This window comes from Nesoenas mayeri (assembly GCF_963082525.1).
Source record: "Nesoenas mayeri genome assembly, chromosome: 5".
In the NCBI taxonomy this organism is placed as follows: Eukaryota; Metazoa; Chordata; class Aves; order Columbiformes; family Columbidae; genus Nesoenas; species Nesoenas mayeri.
In genome coordinates, this window is record NC_137548.1 from 66,227,215 (window position 1) to 66,250,450 (window position 23,236).

Sequence of the window (23,236 nt, forward strand, 5' to 3'; positions counted from 1 at the left end):
GTCTCCTGATTTTAACAGATTAACATCCCTTCCTGCAGAGAATATGAAGACTGGTGAGATTACCAGTGACTGCAGCCGTATTCTGTGTTGACACAGGCTGGTCATGAGTGTTCGCATCCTCAGTTCTGAAAAACAAAGTGAAATATGAAGATGGATCCCATTTTAGCCCAGACATCAGCATGCAGAGCTGAGGCAAAGCCCAGGCTTTGGTATAGTGAAGACTATTCTAACAAGATGTATTTAAATTAGTGGGAGTTAATGCATTTCATCTCACCATATGTTGTTTCACTTGTTTGTTTCTTTATTGGTACATTTTACTGGTAAAAGATAGTTCTTTTGTGACCAGTAGAATGACGCTATATTTATTACCAATAAAAATAGTTTGCATTCCAAAAGGAGAAAAAGAAGAGCTGTCCGTAAGGCCTTCTGTGCACAGATTGTTGTTTTGATAAGACAGATCCCAGAAGTTCCTATCAACATCTTTTTGGTAATGTGTTGATCTCCTTGCAAATGTTCGGTTCTTAGAAAACAATTCTGCCCATAAACAATGCATAAATGGTTGTCCTGATTGAATGTCTCTCTTTTCAATGCCTTCAGCACATTACTGGCAACTAAAATTGAAACATTTCAATTCCAGGACTACAAAAATATGTTGAGTCTTGTTTGCTTTGGGCTGAAAGATGTAACTGTATTTGTTGTATGCATATTATATTCAGTAATGCCATGATTACTAAACCTTCAAAAGGTTGTCTTAATTTTTTGAATGTGTTTTCAGAGAGGTATATTGTAAACTACTATATTTTAGTACTTTCCCTGAGGTTTTGAGGCCAGAAAAAAGATTCTTCATTTTAACACAATTGATTATACATTTTTCTGAAGAAATTCACATAAATATGCAATACATGTACATATAAATATGAAGAATCTCATGCTTTGTATCAAATACAAATAAGCACTAAGATTCCAAGTTTTTCGTGTTGTCATTAACAGCTTTATTTTCCAAGGTTATTGTTCAGGTCTGAGGGGGAGATTCTGGACATCAATGCACAGCGGTGCTCAGGGGAAAGGTTTCGCTGTAATTCAAAGAGGCTTTTCAGCAACATTGTTCTGGGATGTCTCATATTGCCCTGTCTGGCTACCACTGTAGATATATTTACTTATCTGTTCCTCTGAGCTCGTATTTGCTGTGAATCAAATATTTAATGATGAATATCAGTATATTCTAACAGCTTTGCTGTCTAGATTGTATTCAGTCTTCACTGTTCTGGATGGGACCAAAGCTTCCTCAATTTAGATGATGGTAAGAAACAGTTAAGTCTTGTCAATGGAATAATTGAACTAATACTAACCCCATGCCAAAGCCAGGTCCGTGAAACCACGCAAAGCAAAGGCACCTGTGGTCAAAAGGATTTCTTGGCCTATTGTTTCACAGAGGGTTGTACATCTGCAAAGAAAAGCAGGGAAGAAAGAGGAATCATCAGGAAGTAAAGCAGGAAATCCGAGAGCTGACAAAAGGACTCAAAACAGAGAGGGTTTGAGGCTGGGTACTATTAAAAAGTATGAACACAAAATCCCTTCCAGCATTATTTCTTGCTTGTGGTGACCGAGGAAAACTGATTCTATACATTAATCGTAATTCAAAAAGATTACTTTGAGAAACATCACTAGTCTTCCTTCTAAATGTAAAAGTGTGAAGCCGTTTCCAAATACAAATGGGGTGCTCTGCTATTCTTGTTGAAGCAAAATGGATAATAATAGCAGGTTTCACCTATAGCAAGTGGTGAAACAAAGAGGCAGGAATACCAGTAAATGACTAAAATATAATCTCAGGATTGCAGAGTAATGACCCTCAAAGAGAAGGAAAACCCATGCTGAGAAAGTGGAGAAAAAAAATGTGTAAATTGGGAAATTATTCATGCTTTTTAACTTAGTTATTCAACATGGGGCAGCTAGCTGTGTTTCATGCACAATTCTTACAACCACAAAAGTGTTAACATAATCACCAAAGACCAGAATGTTTTACATGAAGTTTTGAACAGCTTGGAATATAAAAGTTATGATAGGCTAAAACAAGGTTTAAAGAACTAAAAAAATCTGCTTCAGATATAAATCCAGAAGTCATGGATCAGGCTGCATGTCTTCTGCATCAAAAATAAAACATTTCTTCCTTATTAGTTACCTCCAGGAGCCCCATGAGAAGTCACCGTATTGCCTCAGCTTGGATAATGCCAAACACTTCTCTCTCGGCTGGGGAAACGCCAAACAATGTGAACTTTGCTACGGAACTTGACTCATATGTTAGAGCAGCCTACAGGAGAATGAAAAAGGTGAATGAAAACTGTTGGTCAAAGCCGCTTGATGCACTGTTCTCTTCCTCCTGCCCATAAAAGAAAATGACATTTGAATCCATTTCAAGTAATATATGAGTGACTGAGAAAGTATTATAACAAAATGTTTAACCTGATGTGTAATGAAAAAACTGCAGCGGATGGTTTCCTTACCAGGTCTGGCTTCCCTGAATGACCCTTTCTATGATCTCTCTTTTGTGATGAATTTAAGGATGCCAGTGAACTCTTGGACTATGTGAAGTTTGTGGAAACTCAACAATCCAAAATGCATAAAGTTTATGTCTTCCTCAGGGAAAAAAACAAACAAACAAACAAACAAACAAAAAAATTAAAATAAAATCTGATAATAGACTGTACGATGGAAAGGTATAAAGTCACTCAAGAAGCTTTCAAAAGAGGGGACACATCTTGACTTTATAATGCTAAGAAGACAGTAACAGCAACTCAAATCTACTGCTTCTTTTAATGTATACAGTGGGGTTCTGGTCCAAATAAATAAAATGAGATATAGGATACAACTGAGATAATTATCGTGAATAGGATTTCAGCCTGTCAGTATCTGGGAACTGTGGAATTCAAGGTTGCTAAAAGAATATTAAGTAATGAATGTCTGTAATGAAAAGTATTTCAACAAGAACATTAATATTTCTTAAAAGGAAAAAAAAAGACAAATCCCAAAGCCATCTCCTTTGAATTGCTGCAATGAGACTGAGCAAAGAAAAATTCTAAGAATGTCAGTAAAATTGTTCTAGATTGATGTGAAAATCATCACTTACCTACAGCAGTTAAAATGCCATCACATCTAATCAGGGGCTTTTGTTTTGTTTGGGGTTTTTTTTTGCCTCCTCTCTCCTTATTCTTTTTTTCAGCATCAGTATTTTAGACTTTGTTGGGATGAAAACTGAAACTGAAATAAGGATATATCTCATGTGTTAAGTTAAACTTCACTGCAGTTCCTTATGAGAGGGTGGTTAAAACAATACTCCTACAACAAGCTTGCAATACAGCTCAAAACAAAGACAGGAGTAAGGAGGTGGTTTGTAATTCATTATATTCCTATATCACCTATTGCAAGTACCTGCTGTTGCATTATGGCAGCTACTTTGACTGTCAGTAAAAGAGAAGTAGAAAAGAATTAGAAGAAAATGGGATTAAAAAAGAGAGAGAAAATCAAGGGACAGGGTCAGCACAAGCGTTTGCCCTTGGGAAAAGCTAAGAGTCAAGACTAGATGTTTGGCAGGAAATGGACTTGGAGCCGATGTGAAGATGCCATCATTGTGTCTTGGAAAACAAAGTTCGTCCACCCTCTTTAGACCATCAGGGTTGTGTCAAAAATAGCTGATGCAATCATCAGTTATTAACTTTACAAGAACAATTCTTAGGGGAGAGAAAGCTGAGAATGGATCTTGTTTTTCTTACGAGTTGAGGTGAAGCAGATCTTAAAGCAGCCACAATAAATATGACCCAGAAATGAGACACAGGGAAAAACTGGACTCTTAATCTTCAGCTGTAGGTGATCTCTCCCTTCCAGCTGGGCTTACTGACACTTTCCTTCCCTTGGATTTTGTTCTTGAGGCTTAAGAGCTGGGAGAATACGCTACATCGCAGTCTCTTTCCTGGCCAGTCAAATCATCCAGCCCCCCCCCAGCAGCCTGAAGGGAAATACCGAGCTGAGATAGAGTAGCTGACGCTGTCAACAGTGTGTCCCCAAAACACCCTTGATGGCCAGGATGTAAAACTTACTTTTTTTCATTGATACAACCAGCTTTCAAAAGACGCCTTGAATTCGGCTGTAGTTCGGACCTTGTGTGGTTCACAGGAGAGTGAAGAAAACAGAAAATCCGAATTATTCTGTTTGTTTTTCGGCCGCTATGTTTCTTGTTTGCACATCTTTTCAGTGGCTCCTGACATGATCCTGCCTGATTACATCTGTGAAGATCCCATCACAATGTTCAGCTATTTTGCAGAAGCAAGAAAATTTGGGAACATGGTTCACAGTTTTTTGTACCCTTTTTTAAAACCTAGGTCTATTTGGGGCATGCTACATTGCATTGTTTAATGTACATCATTTAATTGTCTTTTTACGTTATTTCAGTATAACTGAAAGCAGAGATCAAAGAATTGTTACTTTCTTATTCAAACATGGTTTCCTTCTTTGTTAGAATATTAAAGAAAAAATACGAAGGCTGCAAGAGCAGAGCATACTTTTCAGTATAAAGACATCTTTCTGTTTTTACCTTTATAGGGATGTAAGCAGCACTCAAACTCTAACCACTAGGCTTAGTAAAGTCGTTCTATGGACTCATTTTATTTCTCTCTCACAGAATTCACCTCTTAGTGATGAAAGATTTTTCCTACCTTGTTTGAAGAGATCATACTTTCATTCAGTAGGTAGCCCACAAAAAGACATTTGTGGCAATATGACCAAGAATAGGATTTGCACCTGTTTCCATAGAACATCATATTTAACTTAGAGATCTTTTGTTAAATAAGGGACTTGAACACAAGACCTATGGGGAGAGGCTGAGGGAGCTGGGCTTGTTTAGTCTGGAGAAGAGGAGGCTTAGAGGTGAGCTCAGCACTCTCTAGAACTACCTGAAGGGCAGTTCTAGCCAGGTGGGGGTTGGGCTCTTCTCCCAGGCAGTCAGCAATAGGACAAGGGGGCATGGGCTTCAACTCTGCCAGGGGAGATTTAGGCTGGAGATTAGAAAGCAATTCTTTGCAGAGAGAGTGGTCAGGCATTGGAATGGCTGCCCAGGGAGGTGCTGGACTCACCGGCCCTGAAGGTTTTTAAACTGAGACTGGACATGGCACTTAGTGCCATGATCTAGTCAATGGACTGGAGTTGGACCAAGGGTTGGACTTGATGATCTCTGAGGTCTTTTCCAACCAGTTGATTCTGTGATTCTGTGAAATTCAGAATGTTTATTCCAGTGCGGTCTCTCTTTTGTCCAGCTGTGCTGTATCAGGGCTTAATTATAGGGAGTGAAGAGCACAAGGCCAAATCTCATTAAAATGACCGCTCTTTGTGTTTGTCAGGCACATCTAAATCTTTGTACAACTCTATCACCTCCTGGCTGTGAAGAGAAATGTTCAAATCTTAACCTCTTGCTCAAAATTAAACTTGCGATGTGGACTTCCCTCACCTTTGGGAAGGTTAACTTCCAGAATCAGAGTAGGAAAATGTATAGAAACATATTTTTGTGTGGCTTGAACCAAAACTCAAGATCATCATGTGGATTTGCAGCTTTCAGTTTAGCATTACCTTGTGAAAATAACAAGCATTTGAAAACAAAAGAAAATCAGAACACGGCAGCCATCTTAAGTTAGTGAGTCACTACAGTTTTTGTCAGCTCAATGTGACTGCTATTCCCCTCCATTTCCTAAATTGTTAAAATATATTTAACCTAGAACTTGGACTTCTTGTAGAAAACTTAGCTAAACAAAAATAACTGGTAAAGATTCTCATCCCCAATGCTGAATTTTCATATACTGCAAGTTCAGTCCACACTACAAACTCAGCTTTCACATCGTATTTGGGTCCTATGTTAAGAGAGGATTCATCGGTTGGTAAACAGGTATATATTGCTAAAGCTTGGCCAATGCAAATGCCACTTCACCAACATTCATTTATTTGAATGACAATATCAGGTGTCTGAGGTTTTTAGTTAAACAAATTCAAGAATACTCTAGTAATGTGTAAGTCTGTTGGAATGTTTGAAGTAGTTTACAATTTCAGGTTTCTTGGGTAGTCATGGGAAAAGTATAATTGATGTCGACTGATCATAAAATAAAAATAAATATATGTAGGTTAAAAAATAAGCCAGTTTTCTGACTCCTGTATTCCATAAAGATAGGAATCTAATCTTTTATGAAGAACTGCCAGAAGAGCCATGAAAGCGCTACGCTTTCTCTGTGGACATAAAATTGGTAAGTGTAAAATATGCATATGATCTAGGAGGACAGGGTCACTGAGGTAATACCATGTGGTAGGTCAGAATGAAAATACTAGTAATGAAAATGATTATTTTCTTTTTCTTTTTTTTTTTAGAAAAGAAAACGTGGAAGTCATTGACAAAATTATTACATCCAACTAATTTACATTTGAATGTGCCTTAGTTTATATCACATCTCTTTTACCACAAATAGTAATTCTACAATAGCTAAAAGTAAGTGATGTGACTTTCAGTTATATCGTACAGTGTATAAAAAATGTCCGTGTTAATGTCTGTCATACAATCACAGCTGTTAGTTTTTTTTAGTAGCATTTTGAAGACTTTCAGCCACTTCCAGCCCCTTTACAAACTCCCCTGACCCCCATCAGCGTCCTCTCCTCCTTCGCTGGTTCTTGCTCGGGGGCTTCAAGAGACTCTCTCGATATTTCACATTTGTGTGGAACAGTCGGACCATTTCATGGTCTTTGTTATCCAATACTCTGGGCAGAAAGAGAGAAGATATCTGTGTCCTGCGAGTTTTAAAACCCCTTCTGGGTCGTCCTTTCCCATTGATTGAGACATACCAGAGTCTCTCTGCGCTGGCTTTGCGCTTGGTGCCGGCTCTGTTAGGTACAGTCCGGTACAGACGGGACGCGTAGGTGTTATAACCCAACTCGTGGATCCTCTCCACAAACTCACACTCTGCGTTATAATTTTCCTGAAAAAACAAACACGACAAAATTGAAGACAATAGGGTAATAGTTCTTTTCTACCTCAATAACATTAAGCAATATTTTAGGATTAAGTCTTAAGCAAGATTTAGGATAAGGACAGCAGCATGTATAGTAAGAAAAACTCAGACTGGTGCTACAAAAGGCGAGCAGAAGAGAAGCCTTAAGCCTGAATTGCTGTTCAACAAGGTGCTCAGAGATAGAAAGAGGCCAAACCGCAGTTTGAAAGCAAAAAAAAGGGCATGTGAATAGGAATTAATAGCTCTGCTGAGTGTTCAGCTGTAAATTCAAAATTTTTTTGTGCTTACAGATCTAAATATGACGGTGAACTGGATGTGTGATTTAATTGCTGCCTATCAACATTTGACATAGATTAATATGGTAAAATTCCTACAGTGTAGTGTAAAATGTGTCTCTTTAATTGTTATATTAGTAGTTAGATACACCTGCAGTCTATTGCACCCAGTTTTTAATGAGTATTTGAGCAGTAAACAACATCTTTGTGAAGGTCCTTTGTTTGCTTCAGCATCACAAAATCAAAGTATGCCCTGCCCACCACTGTGTTCCTCCAGAATAATGGGTTGCTCCTTTATCACCAACTGTAAGGGAGAATATGCACCCATCCCGGGTACCCACATTCTACATGATCTGTCAAAATTCCCCCCTTTTCACCTGATTCTTGAGATAAAACTGTGCCAAAGTCTGGCCCAAAGAACTCCCTGCTCGCTAGCAGCAGTAGAAACACTGCAAATAAAGGACCTCCCACATTGCACATATTTTCTTAAATTAAAAATTGTCTTTCCTGTACCTGTGTGATAAGACCTCAGTATCTAACACATGTAAAGCACAGAGGCAGAAGGGAACTGCCACCGTGGTGTTTACAGAGGTTTTATATTTGGCATCTCCTATGTGGAGGACATGGAAAAGGCACAGGTAGCCAAGCTGAGACCAGAAAAGCTCCGTTAACAATGTCTTTAGTGCTGTTCGCTCACTAGAAAAGCTGATAGGCATTTAACAAGGTTTTAAAAGGCTCCACATGTCTCAGCTTCACAGCTGTAAAACGGAAGTGCCTTTCCTTGCAAGGACAAGGTTCTCATATGCTGCGGTGCTGGAGCCCACGCAACTACCATATGTAGGTAGATTGGTCCTGCTGTTTGCCTCAGTACTGCTTGTGGAGGGTTTATCACACAGGATGAACCTAGTGGACTATCACAATCTGCTAAGGACACAAAGGAATTCTGAAAACTCGTTAAACTCATTTGATTGACATGGGAAAAATGGTGATTCAAGGGATAATGGAGTTATTTCAATACCATTTCATTAAATGTTCACTGTATCATCGTCCCCAAAGAAGTCAGTCTTATTTGAAATAGGGGCCTTGCACAGATTCCTGGCACAGTGACAGCACTGAAGTCCTTGGTCAGATTTTTCTAGGCAACTCAAGCCAGGAAGTTTCTCCTGAGCTGAGACCTCCTGAGGGTTGTCCTGAGTTTCTCCCTTTGCTTCTTCCATGAAAAAAGCTGGAGTTGAATTGGAATAGCTCTTCCTAGATTGTTCCCCAAAGTCTGAAACACAAGGCTGAAACAATCTCTCTCCAACTTGAGCTGGAACAGCAAAAATTGTATTTTCTAGTTGTACAGAAAACTTTCATGGCTGCTAATCCTTGGCATGTGGCTGCTGAGCAAGCTTCAGGATGGCCTGATGCTCCTCATACTGGAGAGAAGTCCAGGAGAAAAGGACTCTCTGGCTGTCCAGCTCCAGGACTTCTCCACTCAATGAGAGGAGCTTTGTGCTCAGAATTTGTTTAGTCTTATTTCAATTCAGCTTAATTAACCTGGAGGAAAAACCTACCTATTTTCAATAAGAAAGAGATAAAAATGAGAAAGAACTTGAAAATTCATCCTTCCCATTGGGGCACACACTGGCTCTGAGCTGATGGACAAGCTCCCTTGAAAAATATGCCCATTTTAATAGGAGTATTAACTGGGAACACAGAAGTGACCAGTCTCTGCTTGGGCACAGCAGTTAGTATGCACTCTTTCCACTTCAGTTGCATTTTCCTTTCCCAAAATTGTTTGTGATCTGCTTCTCTGCACCAGAAAAGACCCACCATCTTTCCACACAGACCTTTTAATCAGTGTGCATCATGTGAGACACATTACAGAAGCTGGGTCGTAAACACTATCAGAACACTCGTGAAAAGGTGGAGTAAAACCCATTAAACCAGGGAGGCAACTGAGTTGATTGTGTTACCTCACTTGCATTCACATGGAAACAAACTCACGTTGCTTGAGGATGTATCATGCTGTTCAAATCAACAGAATTACATGTAATGACTGCTTGGAGGAAGGAAATTTCACATAACCATATTTCACCCTCTTCAAATCTGTTTCTGTACCACAGGAATCCTGGAGAAACTGCACACTAAGGCTGTTGCACGGTAAGAGATCACAAGATTGCCAGGGATGTAATAAAAGATGAGGGAAGAAATTCAAGTAGGTAGATAATGTGTACAGTATACACACTGACAAATACACCGTAGCATGTCCCTGAATGTGAAGACATCTAAGCTAAAGTATTTTATTCACCATGAAGAAACATTGGCTGGGCTGAAAAGGCAAGACTCCCACTCATATCAGTAGATCTCAGATTTTGCCTCAAAGACCAGAACAGAAAATGATGTCAAAGGACTGGAATAAGGTGTTTATTTTCACCTATTTCTTCTTGGATGTTCTCATGCTTCCTTTCCTTGCTACAGCCCCGCCTTTTAGTACCTGTAAATTCTTTCGCTGCCCAGCCAAATGCTCTATGCAAAGAAACTGCCATCAGTAGGCTGTTTTCCTGTAAAAGAGATGCTCAATTGCTTCTGGATATCCTTTATGTGACATGTATATCCTCTGCCAGTGCCCAAGATCCACATAAAATATAAATATGGATAATTCTGAAGAGAGATGGATGTTCAGCACTGCAAAGGCTGGCTCCTGAGGTGTTTATTAATGCACAGAATCTCTCAGAACTTTGGCCATGTGAAATACCTTTGTCAAATACATTCTTCTGCCTTTGGCTGTACAGGTAATAAGAAACTAAGAACACAGCTTCTTTCAGCTTTAAAAAAATATACTGTTTGGTTGCCTGTAGCACTTCCAGACAGAAATCTGTTATAAGATTACTCTTTTCTCCATAGAAGTTTATTCATAAGAAATCAGTGCTGCCCATTGGACCTCTTCTCCCCATAGCAAATGACAGGCATATGCCAGTCTTAAATCAAACTTACTGATGCATAAAGTCTGCCCCTTTTGTTCATGGCCAGGTATCTGCCGGAGAACAAGCCCTTGATGGCAACGATTCCAACGTCAACAGCAGTTATTTCAAGAATACCTAGAAACAGAAAAAAATTATGAGATATTTTGTTGCTCCCCATCATATGTATTTTTTGAGGTATGTTTTAATGATGGCTTACCTGCAGAGTCTGATTTCACAGCTATCACTAGCTCTCACCAAAATAATAGTGCAATCATGTGAATGAAACTACTATTATTTGAAACAATATAAAACAATGCTGATGTGGGAATTGTTTGAGACAGGCTTGACAGTAAGTCCCTAGATGTCTGATTGAGATTGAACTCTTTCAAAAATGAAAAAGATCTGACACTGAACTAGAGGTTCACTTAATCCTATATGTATATAAAAAAGTTTAAATCCTCTTTAATGCTTAGGAACACAAGAGCTCTTGACTTATTGAAGCCAGTTACAAAGCTGTCCATTTCAGGACAAAGCCCTTGTTGAGGTCTCCAGAGGGTAAAACAGAGTGGGTCGGCTGCAATTTAGAGCCATGTATGTAATCATGAAAGGAACTTGTCATTTAGGAGGTCAATGTAGCCCTCCAGACAAGGACAATATGACTGTCTGAGCCAAATTAAAAGGGAGGAGATTTTCAGGCCATCAAAGATAAGGTCTCAAACACAAGAAGAGAGTCACAGGCGAGGCTGGCATAATACCTGCCAAAAGGTTGATGTCCAGCCAAAGGTGCCATGAGGTTGATAGAGACACAAATGCCCCAGGACACACTGTGCTATATGGGCTCTTCAACTGGCTCACTCAAACTCTCCTCTCGGTTCTCCAGTTGTGGCCTGATGGTTTTGGAATTTGTAAGGGTGTTTGAAGGAGAGAGGTGACCCTGACACCCAAACCCATTCTGCGTTTTGGCAACGATGAAGCAGAACCAGAGGCCTGTCCCCTGCGCAAAGCTGGGTTGCTTGCCTGTGTCTGGAAGAGTTGGGGTGGTGTCGGTACAGCTGTTTTGAATCAGGCACCGGTTCGCTGCCGAAGGATGCCTCCTCCAGGCTTTGATAGCGAGGGGGTTTTCCTCTAGGAAATAGTGGTTTTCCTTTATGGACTTCAGACAGATCCCTGAGGTCTCCCTATCTCTGTGTGCCATCACTAGCCGAGATTTACGCTTCCTGGGGTGGCGGGGCCGGGCTGTGCCCACGGCCGGGGCCGGGCTGGGTGTGAGGGCCCCCGGGGCAGCGGCGGCGCTGAGCTCCGCTCTCCTCCCTTCTGCCGCCCTCGCACAAACCCCCTCATTCCCCACATATCCTGTTTCATCTTAATTACCGCCGATCCCCAGCACATGTCAAAAGGGACAGATGTGATTTAGCCCGTGGAAGCTCGAGCCCCCCGCGGGAGACAAGCTGGGGAGGAACGAGAGAAGCCAGGGCAGCCCGCAGCCCGTCGAGGAGGGCACCGGGACACGGCCCCGGGAGTTGCGAGGGCATCGGTTGCCCAGCGGTTCGGGAAGCACCCGGTGGAGCGAGGGCAAGTGACAGGTCGGGCGGGGTGCGCAGGGCAGGTTCTCGTCGGGGGAAGCTTGGGAAGGAGAAGGGGTTTGGAGGTCCCGCTCCGCCCCCCGGGAATGAGCCCCTCCGCCGCCTCCGGGGACAGAGGGAGCTGCCCCGTGGAGCCCACCAGTCCCCGCGGACGGAGCAGGAGGGTGTCAGGGCGCGGAAAGGGCGGCATGGGGTCCGGCGGAGCCAGCGGGGCGGTTCCCGAAATGCCGAGGCGAGGTCTCACCGAGACCGACGAGGGGACGGGGAGAAAGCCCCGGCAGCTGGGGGTGCCCCCGATCCTCGCCGTGCGATGGCACCGGTGCAGCGCTGGGCAGCAGGAGAGGCGGGAGCGGCTTCGCCGCCGCCCCGTCCGGCACCGTCCCAACACCCGCCGTCGGCTGCTCCTTGATGCTGGAGCAGAACGCAATTGGTCCGAGCCAGAGACCCCCCTCCCCACACAACCCCTGCCCGGGGGGAAACGGGATGGGACAAGATGTGCCCAGTACTCACTAAAGACGCTGTTTTTCTCCAGAGTGCCGTTGATCTTGCCGTTGGGGTGGATCTGGAGATGGTACTTGGTGGCACAGTAGAGCTTCCTGCGCCTGGGCGCTCCCCCGAGGTGCTCGTAGACGCCGCCGCGTCCCCCCGCATCCCGGCGCGGCCTCGGGTGACTCGGGAAGGCTCCGGCGGCCTCGGGTACCCCCGCGGCCCGGCCCGGGGACCACGGCTCCTGCAATAAACTCAGCAACAAGATCCAAATTATAACCATTGTGGCATGATGGCCGCAGCGCTTAATCTGCTGAGGAGATGGAGGCTTGGAGCGAATGACACCAGGGGTCCCATTAAAGCCGTCTTGCTAGCAGCACTCCAAAGTTGCAGAGCACACACTGGTTCGAGCCGTGAAGCATTGGCAAGTTTTTATCAGCCTCGATCTGGCCCTTTTATCTGTCTCAGATTTACTTAAATCAATAGACATCAGCAAAGGCCACCGAAGAGTCCCAGCTGTTTGTATTAGATGGAGCTGCCGTGATCAGCCTTCTCCTTGGGTTTCCAGATAGACAGACGGCATGCAGGAGAGAGAGAGAGAGGGAGGGAGAGAGACACCCACTGAATTTCGGCAAGAAACTGTGGGGAAAATAGTTGATCGACGGAGCATAGACATAAAAGCAGCTTCCTGCAACAATAGCCTGATCTGCGACCAATTGATACAAAGCAGAGGAGGCAAAAGGTATCAGTCTCGTGTGAACTCCCAGGGCGCAGCGTGGATAAAATTACACAGCATCTCTCTCCGACACACCGCACACCCCCGCACGGGGGGGGGCTGCGGCCGCCGCCCGCCCCGCTGCCGCCCGCCGGCCCCGCGGAGAGACGCGGAGCAGCCGCGGAACAGCCGCGGAGCCTCCGCCGGGCACCGCCACCCCCCGCGGCAGCCGGAGGAGGGAGGGGGACACACAGATGGATGCTCGAAACATTTTCTGGAGGTGGCTTTTCAAAGCGCGCATGTTAAAAGCAGAAGCGTAAGAAAGAGGGTGCGGGTCCTGGCTTCTGGGGAGGCTGGAAGGGGACAAGCAGGGGGTGGCGGTATTTCAAGATTTAGTAATTTCTAAATTAACTTAGACACAGGAAGGCCCAGCAAGTGTTATGATATATGTCCCTGAATACATTTGCAAGGAGTTGGAGCTAATCCTTCCTCCTAACTCTGGTGCCTGGTAAGTCTCATTAGCTACAGCAGATCTGCACTCGCTACCATGTAGCTTCACACAACTGCCTACGCTTTCAAAATATGATGGAGCTGCCTATAAATAAATACAAAAGAAGGCAAAACGTTCAACAACTCCGTGAATTACCCTGTCCCTGTGTGCGACTCAAAGGCAGCTCGTTAATTAGATTTGCATCTGAAACAGGCAGTAGGAGTTTTGGGGAAGTGTTTGAGAGATAATTAGTATTAATGTGCTTGAAGGGCACACAAATACACCTTTGAAGTGAGTCACGTCAGAATTGAAGCGTTTGACCTTGATCAATATATTTTTTTTCCAGAATCGGTGAAAAAGAAGAGGTCTATAAAATATTTTAAAGACATTCCTATGTAGAGAAAAAAAAAATGCTTTTACTAGTGGGAAAATAAGGGAAGGGATACGACCTTTTCCTAAAAGAAGTGGCAGGACGAACAATCTGGAAAACTACTCTGTATTTTAAGTTGTGCTTAATATTTAGTAGTTCTCCAAGGCTAAAAGGCTTTTCATTATATAGCCGTCTGGAATAAAAGGAAACACATAAAAAACCCACAAGCACCCCTCTCCGCCATTACCACCCCTTCCTCCCCCTTTTCTTCTCCGCAAGTTAAGCCTCAGCCTCACAAGAAGAGTTTGATCTGGGGATGATAAATGTTTGTACAATTAATTCTTTATTGCTGTTCTTTTGCAACGCCACTTCCAGGCAGTCATGTAGTTCCAGTATATTTAGTAAAAAGGAAACGATTGGAAATTTTTAAAAAGTTAAAGCACCGCATCCATGTCAAAATATGAAAACACAAACATGCAGAACTCTAATCTTGGAGTGTGTGGAGGGCGGGATCGTTGTTTGCGGGCCAAATCCTTCAGTGCCAAAAAAAACGAGGATCCCTCCTGGCGAGGATGCCCCGCAAATCGTGTCCCACGGACTCTTAACCTCTCAGGAGCTACAAGGCAGAGCAGCAGAGAAATATCTCTGGCCATGCCACGGGTCTTCCGAAAGATGCTTTCACCGGCATGGGGTGAAGGTGAGAGGAAATATGTTTACTTTCAGTAATTAGAGCGATCTCTCCCGAGTAAATATCAGGTCGTCCTGAGCCTGGTGCCTGGCCCTGCAGATGCGCAGCTGACATGTTACAATTTTGGATTTGCAGGGCATTTTTCATTAGTGCTCTGAAAAAAACAACCCCGCAAGATCCGCCTCCCACCCCCCTCTCCCCGCCCTCCACCGCAATAATAAACCAAAAAGACTAGTGGGTGGAAGAGTAACACGTTAATGACTTTTCCTCAAATTGCTTCCATCTTGATCACATTTTCATAATTAGCACCATCATCTACAAATCTTTCCGCCCTGGGCATCTAACACAGACAGGCTTCCCAAGCGATGTGTATTCTACTTATTAGGGAGGGGAACACTTATAGGTCTATCATTAATGGTTCCCTTTCAAATGAAATGAATCTGACCTCCACGGAAATATCAAAGGGCTGTAGCTACCTTGTTTCACTCGCTACAACACTGAATAGCAAGGAACCTGAAGTCGTTTTGCTCTAGTCAGACATCTATACAATAAAACATAAGCCCACTCTTGTATATTTTAAGTTGTCTGGTGACCATTTTTTGAAAACAAAAAGGGTCCCTTTGATGTGGTCTAATTCTAACAGGGGGTGGGACGTCAGATGTGGTCTACCGATTCTTTCTGGAAATATTTTTAATTATGCCCCAAAGGTCCTTGTAACCCCAAAGTAATTATCAGAGAGCAGTTTGAGTCTGTTGCTTAATGTGAAGGGGGGAATAGGCTCTAGACCGTATGGAACTGAATTAGAATTATAACCGATAATGATCTATTAATTCGCTGGAAATGTGCGATTTTAAGTGGAACATGTCAGGTATCTGCTATTCTTTGTGCTCGACCTTGCTAAAAGAATACTTATAAGCCTTCTTACAGTTAAATCATAGACAGCATTTCTCCTGGTAAGTCAGTGAGTAAAAGCATTTGAGCGGGATGTTTTTATCCTTACAGTAAGCACACAAAGCACTTGTTTTCTTAAGTGATTACCCTCGGAGAAGGGGATATTCGGATATGTACGTCTAAGATCTTAATGAGAAAGCAATGCATATTTCTATTTACATATTACATAAATGTAAACAGTTGGGGGGGTAAAGCAAAATTAGGAGCTCTCCCCCCACACACTTAAAAATACGAACTTTAACCCGTAATAAACTTTACAGACACCCATTTTGACAGATTCAGCTTTAATGCTGCTGTGAATCAGGGTCTGATTTTAGTCCGCGGTCCGACGGCTCCGCTGCCGCAGCCGGCGCTGATTTACAACCGGCCCGTTACTCCGACGAGAAGGAAGTTACAATTTGTAGAGCAATAAATACCGAAGAGGTGGGTGGAGCCCATAGTAAAGTAAAAAAAAATCGCCCTCCTTCACCAATTAAAAATCCATCCTAGCTCAAATGTGGACCGTGGGAAGGTCTCAAAGAAAACACAACCTCGGTGATTTTTCGGTGTTTGTTTCCAATGTGCTAATGTCATCTTCGGAACGCAACTTTGCTTCCCTCACACCTGCCGATATGTGGAAAAGGTTATAAAATTCAATTGATTTTATCCAGCTATATTTTGTTTTCTTTGTGGTTTCCTAGCGGGGCTATTCTGCACCCTGCGAACAATATAATCTTGTTTAAATGACTTTCCAGACCACACAGCATCACGTTACCTTGTTCTATACGTGTAGGCAATACTACTTATTGTACTGTACACTATGAACTCCCAGCAAGCAGGATGAAGGGAGAGTGGAGGAGGAAAGCTCCAGGGAGCAAATTCATAGCTTCCGAGGTTCAGGTTGCTTTCTCAGGTGGAGAACATAACACTTAGATAATTTCAAATGAAAACAGACAGAAAAAAAAAGTTTAAAGGAAATTTTAAACACATAACAAGCATAGAATTATTTTTATTTTTATCCATTCATACGAAATGGTTTTAATGTTTACAGTTACATTCAATGGTTTATGGACAAACAATGAGATCTTCAGATTTAGGATTATACAGTTCAGTCTATACCTACTCTGTGAACTACTGTTTTATTGCACTTCGGACAATAAATTAATTTAGAATTTTTAAACTCATGTATTTAGGTTAAAAGCATCTGTGGTTTACTGATACCATTGTTATCTGTTAGCTTATCATATATATGTGTATTTATAATTATTTTATTGACATGAAGATGCAAAATCCTAAGTTCCTTACTCCTGGAGATTTCTGCTAAAGTTGGCAAGAGTTTCTTCGGCTGAGGACCGAGGGATTAATCCTTCATTCAGAGCCCATGGAATTCACTAAGAGCCTTTTCTTTAATGCTAGTGAACTTGGATCAGGCCCAATTTTATTACTAGAAATATTATTTTCCCTTGTTCTAGGACAACCTCTTAATGGTTTGCTAAATGAAAATATCCCAAACAATGAACGCAGCAACATGAAACAAAAATGTGAAGCCTCTTTATTCCCTCTGTTGCTTACTTCTTTTCAATACATGAAACAAAGGAAACAGTAGAAGGGTAACACTACCGAAAAATGTGCGACGGTGCCGTTTAGATGACTGTCACATGGCTTGGAAAGACTTGTGGCAGCCTCAAACTGTGCTACAATAGGGATATTCAGTCCAATGCGGAACTATAAACTGCAGCCATGAAAATGACTAAACACAAGGGATAGGAGGGTGTCTAGAAGAATAGAAAGGGAGTGTCAAAACAATAGAAAAGTAGCTCGTTGATAACTTGGGGACCAGATTTACATAACTCCTTCACACCTTTGATATCTCATTTATCACTTCATAACCTGAGCTCTTGGAAAACCTTTGCTCCTTTGTTTTTTTTTGTAACTCAGCATGTGTTTTTGAAATCAGCTTCAAAGCATTTCTTTGGATTTACAGAGAAATGAGGTGTACCTGAGAGAAGTATCTGGCCCATATCCACTATGTAATTGTGCTTGGTGCTTGAGGGACCTGCTATTCAGATAAATCTCTTACTACTTTTAGAATTTATCCCGTAGTTACCTTCACAATCAGCGGCTTGTTACGATCTCACTCAGCCCTGCAAATCTTTGGGAATTAGGTTACCCGAAGATAAAAGATCTCTCTTTCTCCAAGCTGTGGTTGGATCAACACTTTGCAAAATCAGATGACAGGCATAGGGGTCAGGCCCAGGTCTGTGCATGGGGCTGCCCGAGTACCAGGGATAAGAACTGGAAGTAGCTGCCTTAGGGAAATGCCACGTGCATGAACATGTCCCTGGAAGAAAATACCCAGTACCAGAAATTATCCATCCCTACCTGAAGGTTAGTAACTTGCATTTAAACTTTTTCCAGTTTTAGGGAAGACTACTTCAGATCAAGGTTTGTATCGTGTGGCTGGAGTTTTCCCAGAAAATCCCGTTCATGGTTATATGTTGTCCTAAAGTGGTCATGATGCAAAGCATCTTGAAGTTCCACCTAGATCAAGGGAGAAGACAGAGGGTCAAGTAGGCAGAAGTACAGGCAAGGCAAGCTTGTGCAACTTTCAAATTTGAAAAGGTAATGTAGAGAACAAACAGAAATACAAATTAAACTTAGCACCTTAGACGAATTACAATTGAATTTCTTCTTTTATCTCAAGGGAAGAGGTTAAAGTACCTGGCATTTGTCACAAATGCAGAAAGGAATGATCCCATTTGTATTCCTCACACACACATGTCCACAAACACACACTGACCTGCCACACAGTAAAGGTGAGAGGAAAAAAAACAGTGTGAAAAAGGAGAAAATTAAAAGGATATTTTCTGCTGCTGCTCCCTGCATCTACCTATCAGGGAAAAAGAAACGGAGGAATAAATATCTCCCAAGTGTTCTAGGTACAGTTGCAAATATATCAGTTTATCTCTAGACCAAACATCACTATGGGTGGTTACGGAGCTCCAGACAGTGGCCATGACATCTCTGTCCCATCCGTGCTGGGCAGGTAGGAGGCACTCAGGACACGGGTGTCACCTGGAATGGTCCTCAGGAGTCCCAAGAGGCTGGGGGTGAAATCAGTGTTATTTTGCTCCCCTCTAGGTCTCCTCTGTGGTCACCCAGAGGGTCTGCGGTTGAGGAGAACACGGGACCAGGCTCTGGGGTCACCCAAACTGGCGGAAAAATGTCCTCTGCTCAGGTGTAGACCTTTCCCACAGACTCACTCTTTAGGAAAGGATGAAGGTCTCTCTTGCTAGATATGAAACTCCCTAGAGGAACTGAAAAAAACCCATACATGACCTTTCTTCAAAATTCTTTCCTATTTTGTGGAAGCTAAAGTCCTATTACTTAAACCCTTCTGACCAGCAGTGCAAACAAGGAGGAATTAATCTCTTTTCACTACTGCCCTCCTTTGGAAAATCGATACTTTTTCTATGGTCACTTTACCATTGACATTTGAAGGTAGACCTTGTAGTATTTTTCCTGAGTGGTAGCTAGGCCTGGCAGTACAGCTGTCATTTGAGATGTCACCACACTGAGTTCCCTTTTGCATAACATTTCAGCATCCCCCCCTTGGGGTGCTTGGTCTCTGAGTATCAAACCTCTTTGCTGGATGTTCCTGAAACCCTGGTAGATTCTGCTGCCACCCTCCTGGGTGCTCTCACCCCTTGTGTAAGGCAGGGGGCTTCAGCACCAGGGTCCTGTCCTGTCACTGCTCACCCCACATAGCAGACGTGACCTCAGGCCCTCCGCACTCTTTTACAGCCTTTGAGAAATTATTTTTCATACTAATTTAATTAATTAGGTTCCTAATCAAGTGATTAATACCACGTTCTAGACACCCTATACCTAAGTGAATCTAAGAAAGTATTGGGTAGATCAAGACAATTTGGTTCTCCTGTTTCAGCTCAGTTTGACAAGTGGGTAAGGCTGTCAGAGCTGCTAGATCTGAAGGTATATTTTTCACCTGTAACATAAAGAGGGAGGTTTAATAATTTAATAGTGTGTTATCTCACTGCACTTTCTTCTGCTTCTTCTACTTCTGCTATTTCTTCTGTCTTCAGAAAAAATTCTTAGATGTGGTGACCTAAATTGGCAACATGTTGACCAAGATAAATAAAAGATCTTCCTGAAGAATCTTAGAATTAAGGTGTAGATGGAATTTGCGACGGATGAGAACACAGAAGTGCACTGAAAACTGCATGTGACACAGTGGGTGTCACAAAGCCACAGAACCCTCTTCTTCACTACTTGCAGCCTCTGCTTTCAATTAGTGATTTATAGACCTCATAGAATATTTTTCCACTGAAGAGGGCTTTTTGGTGACCAAGGGATATATTGTGATCAATAGAAGGGCCATTTTCTGTCCTGTTTTTTTCTTACACAACCACAGCACTGCTGAAATGCTGTAACTCCGTCTTGGGTACCAGTGCTTAGATACCAGATTTCAGGTGATGCCTGAGCTAACGGTTTGCATAGAAGTGGTTGTGTAAGCATCAGGTGTGGGGAATTTTGGTATCACCCACATCCACAGCCAAATTCCACATGTGCTGGAAGCCACAGGTTAATTTGTAATGGATATATTTCTCCTGACTACTTTGCCAGCTGTGTGTCTTTCCTTAGTAAGTAACATAAGCTCATAAACTCAGAATTGCAGAACCAGGAGCTAGTGGCCAATATTATTTTATCCATCTTTGACCCTCATTGCCACATCTCACCCTACTTCATAATTTTCTTTCAGAGATTTTACTGACTGGGAAGAGAAATCCAGCCTTCTCTCTCCTCTAGTTGGGATAGTTGACCAGTAAGCACAGGTGATTCTATTTTTCATCATGTCAGAATACCTTCAGCACAGCTGAGTTGCATCCCACATCTTAGATACCTTTACTGAGGCCTTTTTATAGGCAGATACATACAGACCAGAATTTTTCCTTTGGTTCATTTAAGAAGTATGGATGTGTCTTGCAGAATTGGTTCTTTGGTGAGTTACAGACAGCTGGGTAAGTACTTACATCTGTCTGAGAATGGCTTTCTCCAAAGGGTATTCTTTGCTTCCATGATTCTCTCATAGGTAATTCAGCTGTTTGCTTTAATAATCAAAAACAGCTTTCCAGAGCTGTTCCTGTATCTTCTCTCACAAACAATGCACAGAAAATTGAGGCTATATGAACCCCTTCAGCCATTTCTGATTTTGGTTTTGGCTCAGAAGCCTCCAAGACTCTTAAGTCCATCACAGCAGCAATCTGCAGAGTGAAGAAAATCAGCATCTGTTTCGGATGCACCTGTTTCAGTCCAGCTCCTCCTTTTCTGGGTTGATGGCTCTTACTTTAAGACAACAGTGAGGATCTAACTAGGATAATTTTGCAATCCAAAACTGTAGGGGCAATCTAAAGAAGATCAACAGAACTCCAACAGGTCTCTTGAAACTTTCAGGTTGATTTTCTTCTCTGAAATACACTTGTCCTCTGATTTTAACATTTAACCACAGAAAGCCAAAATGCACCAGGGATTTCGGCAGCAGAAGGGTATAAAACTTTTTCAGGAAAGTAGAGAATCCTACTAAAATATTTGCAAATCACCCACCATAAGCAGATCCTCCAAGAAACAACAGTTTCTGCAGAATTTCTCAACTGAACATGTTCACAAGAGAGTGCAATGGTACTCTCAACCCCCTCCTTTTCCAGTCATCAAGTCTTTAGCAGACAGGTTCTTCCAGACTAGCAGTAGTTGTTTTTCAATAGATTCTCTTCAGGTCCCAGAGCTGCAGGGCTCCAAAGAAAGTCAGACACACATTGAAGAGAAAGATCCCCAGCACAGTTTGATAGACTAGGAAGCTGCAACACTCTGGTCTCAAGGTCAAGTTGGGTCTGACCCACTAACCGCTACCACAGGCAGTTGAGTTTCCTGTCCCAGGAACATTATTCCTTTCTGCTCCACTCTGTTACTTCATCATTATGAACAAGGGTGATTTCTAATATGAAAAAGTCTGTTTGTCTCAGAAGTATCTTGTTTATTCATATATGAAGGATGTTACCTGAAGTTGTGCTCCAGCTACATCAAAGTGAAATGTTGTTCCCTAAAAACTGATCTCTGTGTCAGATCTCAGTAGAGGAATCCTGGAATAGTTTCCAAAGACACTTCTCCAGATAATTAGGATATTACTAAAAGAAGCACAGTTCCCCTTCTACTTCCCCACCCTGCCCACCATTGCTTTTATGCACAGCTGATCCAAGGATAACAAATCCTACCCCGTGCTTGCAAGATCTTGCAGCTGATCACAAAAATCCCATTTATTTAGTTAGTTAGTTAGTTATTCTGACCATTTAGCTCTTCCCCCACTCTGCACTGAAAGGAATCTCACCATGGCGCAGGAGAAGTTGAGATACCTACTCATTCACTAGCTGTACCATTGTCCATCACAGAAGTGAAAACATACATCTTTTCAGTCTACTATCCAATCCAGCCTAGCCATTAAATATCCAAAATACACTTATTCTTGAGTAAGAGGAAAACCAAGGGAAGCACACAAAAGCGATAGAAACCCTCCTCTGCTCCCTGTGTGCCTTCTGCCACTCAGGAGGATGAAAGTGATGCCCAGCAAGGCTTGTAGCTACTCTCATTCTGTATTACCACCTCAGACTCAATTATTTTACTGTTTTGAGGGCAGGAGGGTTGGTCAGCCCACACCTTTACCCCCATCACTTCTCTGCTGCTTGATGGTAGGATGTGCATCCCTGCAAGTGGTCCCCTCCAGCCAGCCATGCAGGGACCTCCCCCTGGGGTCAAGATGCCATTTCCCAAATGAGCTGGACACAACCTCTGTCACTGGCATCCTCCACCAGTTAAGGAACAGGGTCACCTGTTTATAACCTAAAACCTAAAGCAAGACATTCTTTGCTCAGTAATATTTGGAAGAGAATAATTGCTGGGAGTGATCTAGGGTGGGTGGCAGTTCACAGAGCTCCTCGGAAATAAATCAGTGAAATAATTGTCAGACAAACATCTGGATTAAAAGAGAGCAGCGGGTTTCAAAATCATCTGAATTTCATGGAAGCAGAATACAAACAATTATAGAGATTTGTTTATTTGCTTTTGTATTTTGAGTTTTCAAACATATATATATTTTTATGTTAGTCATTAAAATCTAATCTTTACTTAGAAAGAAGGACACCCATCTCTGAGCAGCCACACAGACAGGGACACACCTGCATCCCTTAACCCAATGTATTGCCTGAACTTGCAAACTCTTTGTTGTGAAAGTAATCTTTATTCACGTGAGCAGCCCCACAGCACTATTCATGCAATGCAGAATTACTCACATGAGTAGAACTTTGCAGGATCAGGTCTTGGATCTAACAACAGCATTTTAATTACAGACAATCCCCAAGCAATGTGTACAAAAGAGTTTTTTTCCTGGACAATAACAAAGGTTATTAGCCTGTTCTTTCTCCCCCTCGCTTCTTGCTCTTCGGTTTAAAAGGAGGCACCAATAATCCAAACCAAATAAAACTGACCTTTGAACCTTTTCTGCTGTACTTTTTCTCATGCCATGATTTCTTTAGTGTGTTAGTGATCTGAAGGCTGGTTCTGGGCTACAGCCACTTTCCCAGACAGGACTGCCTTTCGTCCCCTGACAAATCACTGCTGAGCCCCTTTTGTCCTGCACCACTTTGATCTC

At 42.5% G+C, this 23,236-nt stretch overlaps 1 protein-coding gene across 1 annotated transcript; it reads right to left on the reverse strand.

The window, feature by feature from the left end:
- Positions 1-6,668: 6,668 nt before the first annotated feature.
- Positions 6,669-12,609, reverse strand: FGF3 (fibroblast growth factor 3; the record flags this gene model as incomplete). The annotated part of the gene is made up of 3 exons (XM_080345475.1): positions 6,669-7,001; positions 10,289-10,392; positions 12,351-12,609. The coding sequence occupies 3 exons, from the start codon at positions 12,607-12,609 to the stop codon at positions 6,669-6,671; spliced, it is 696 nt and encodes a 231-aa protein (XP_080201601.1).
- Between the last annotated feature and the right edge of the window lie 10,627 nt (positions 12,610-23,236).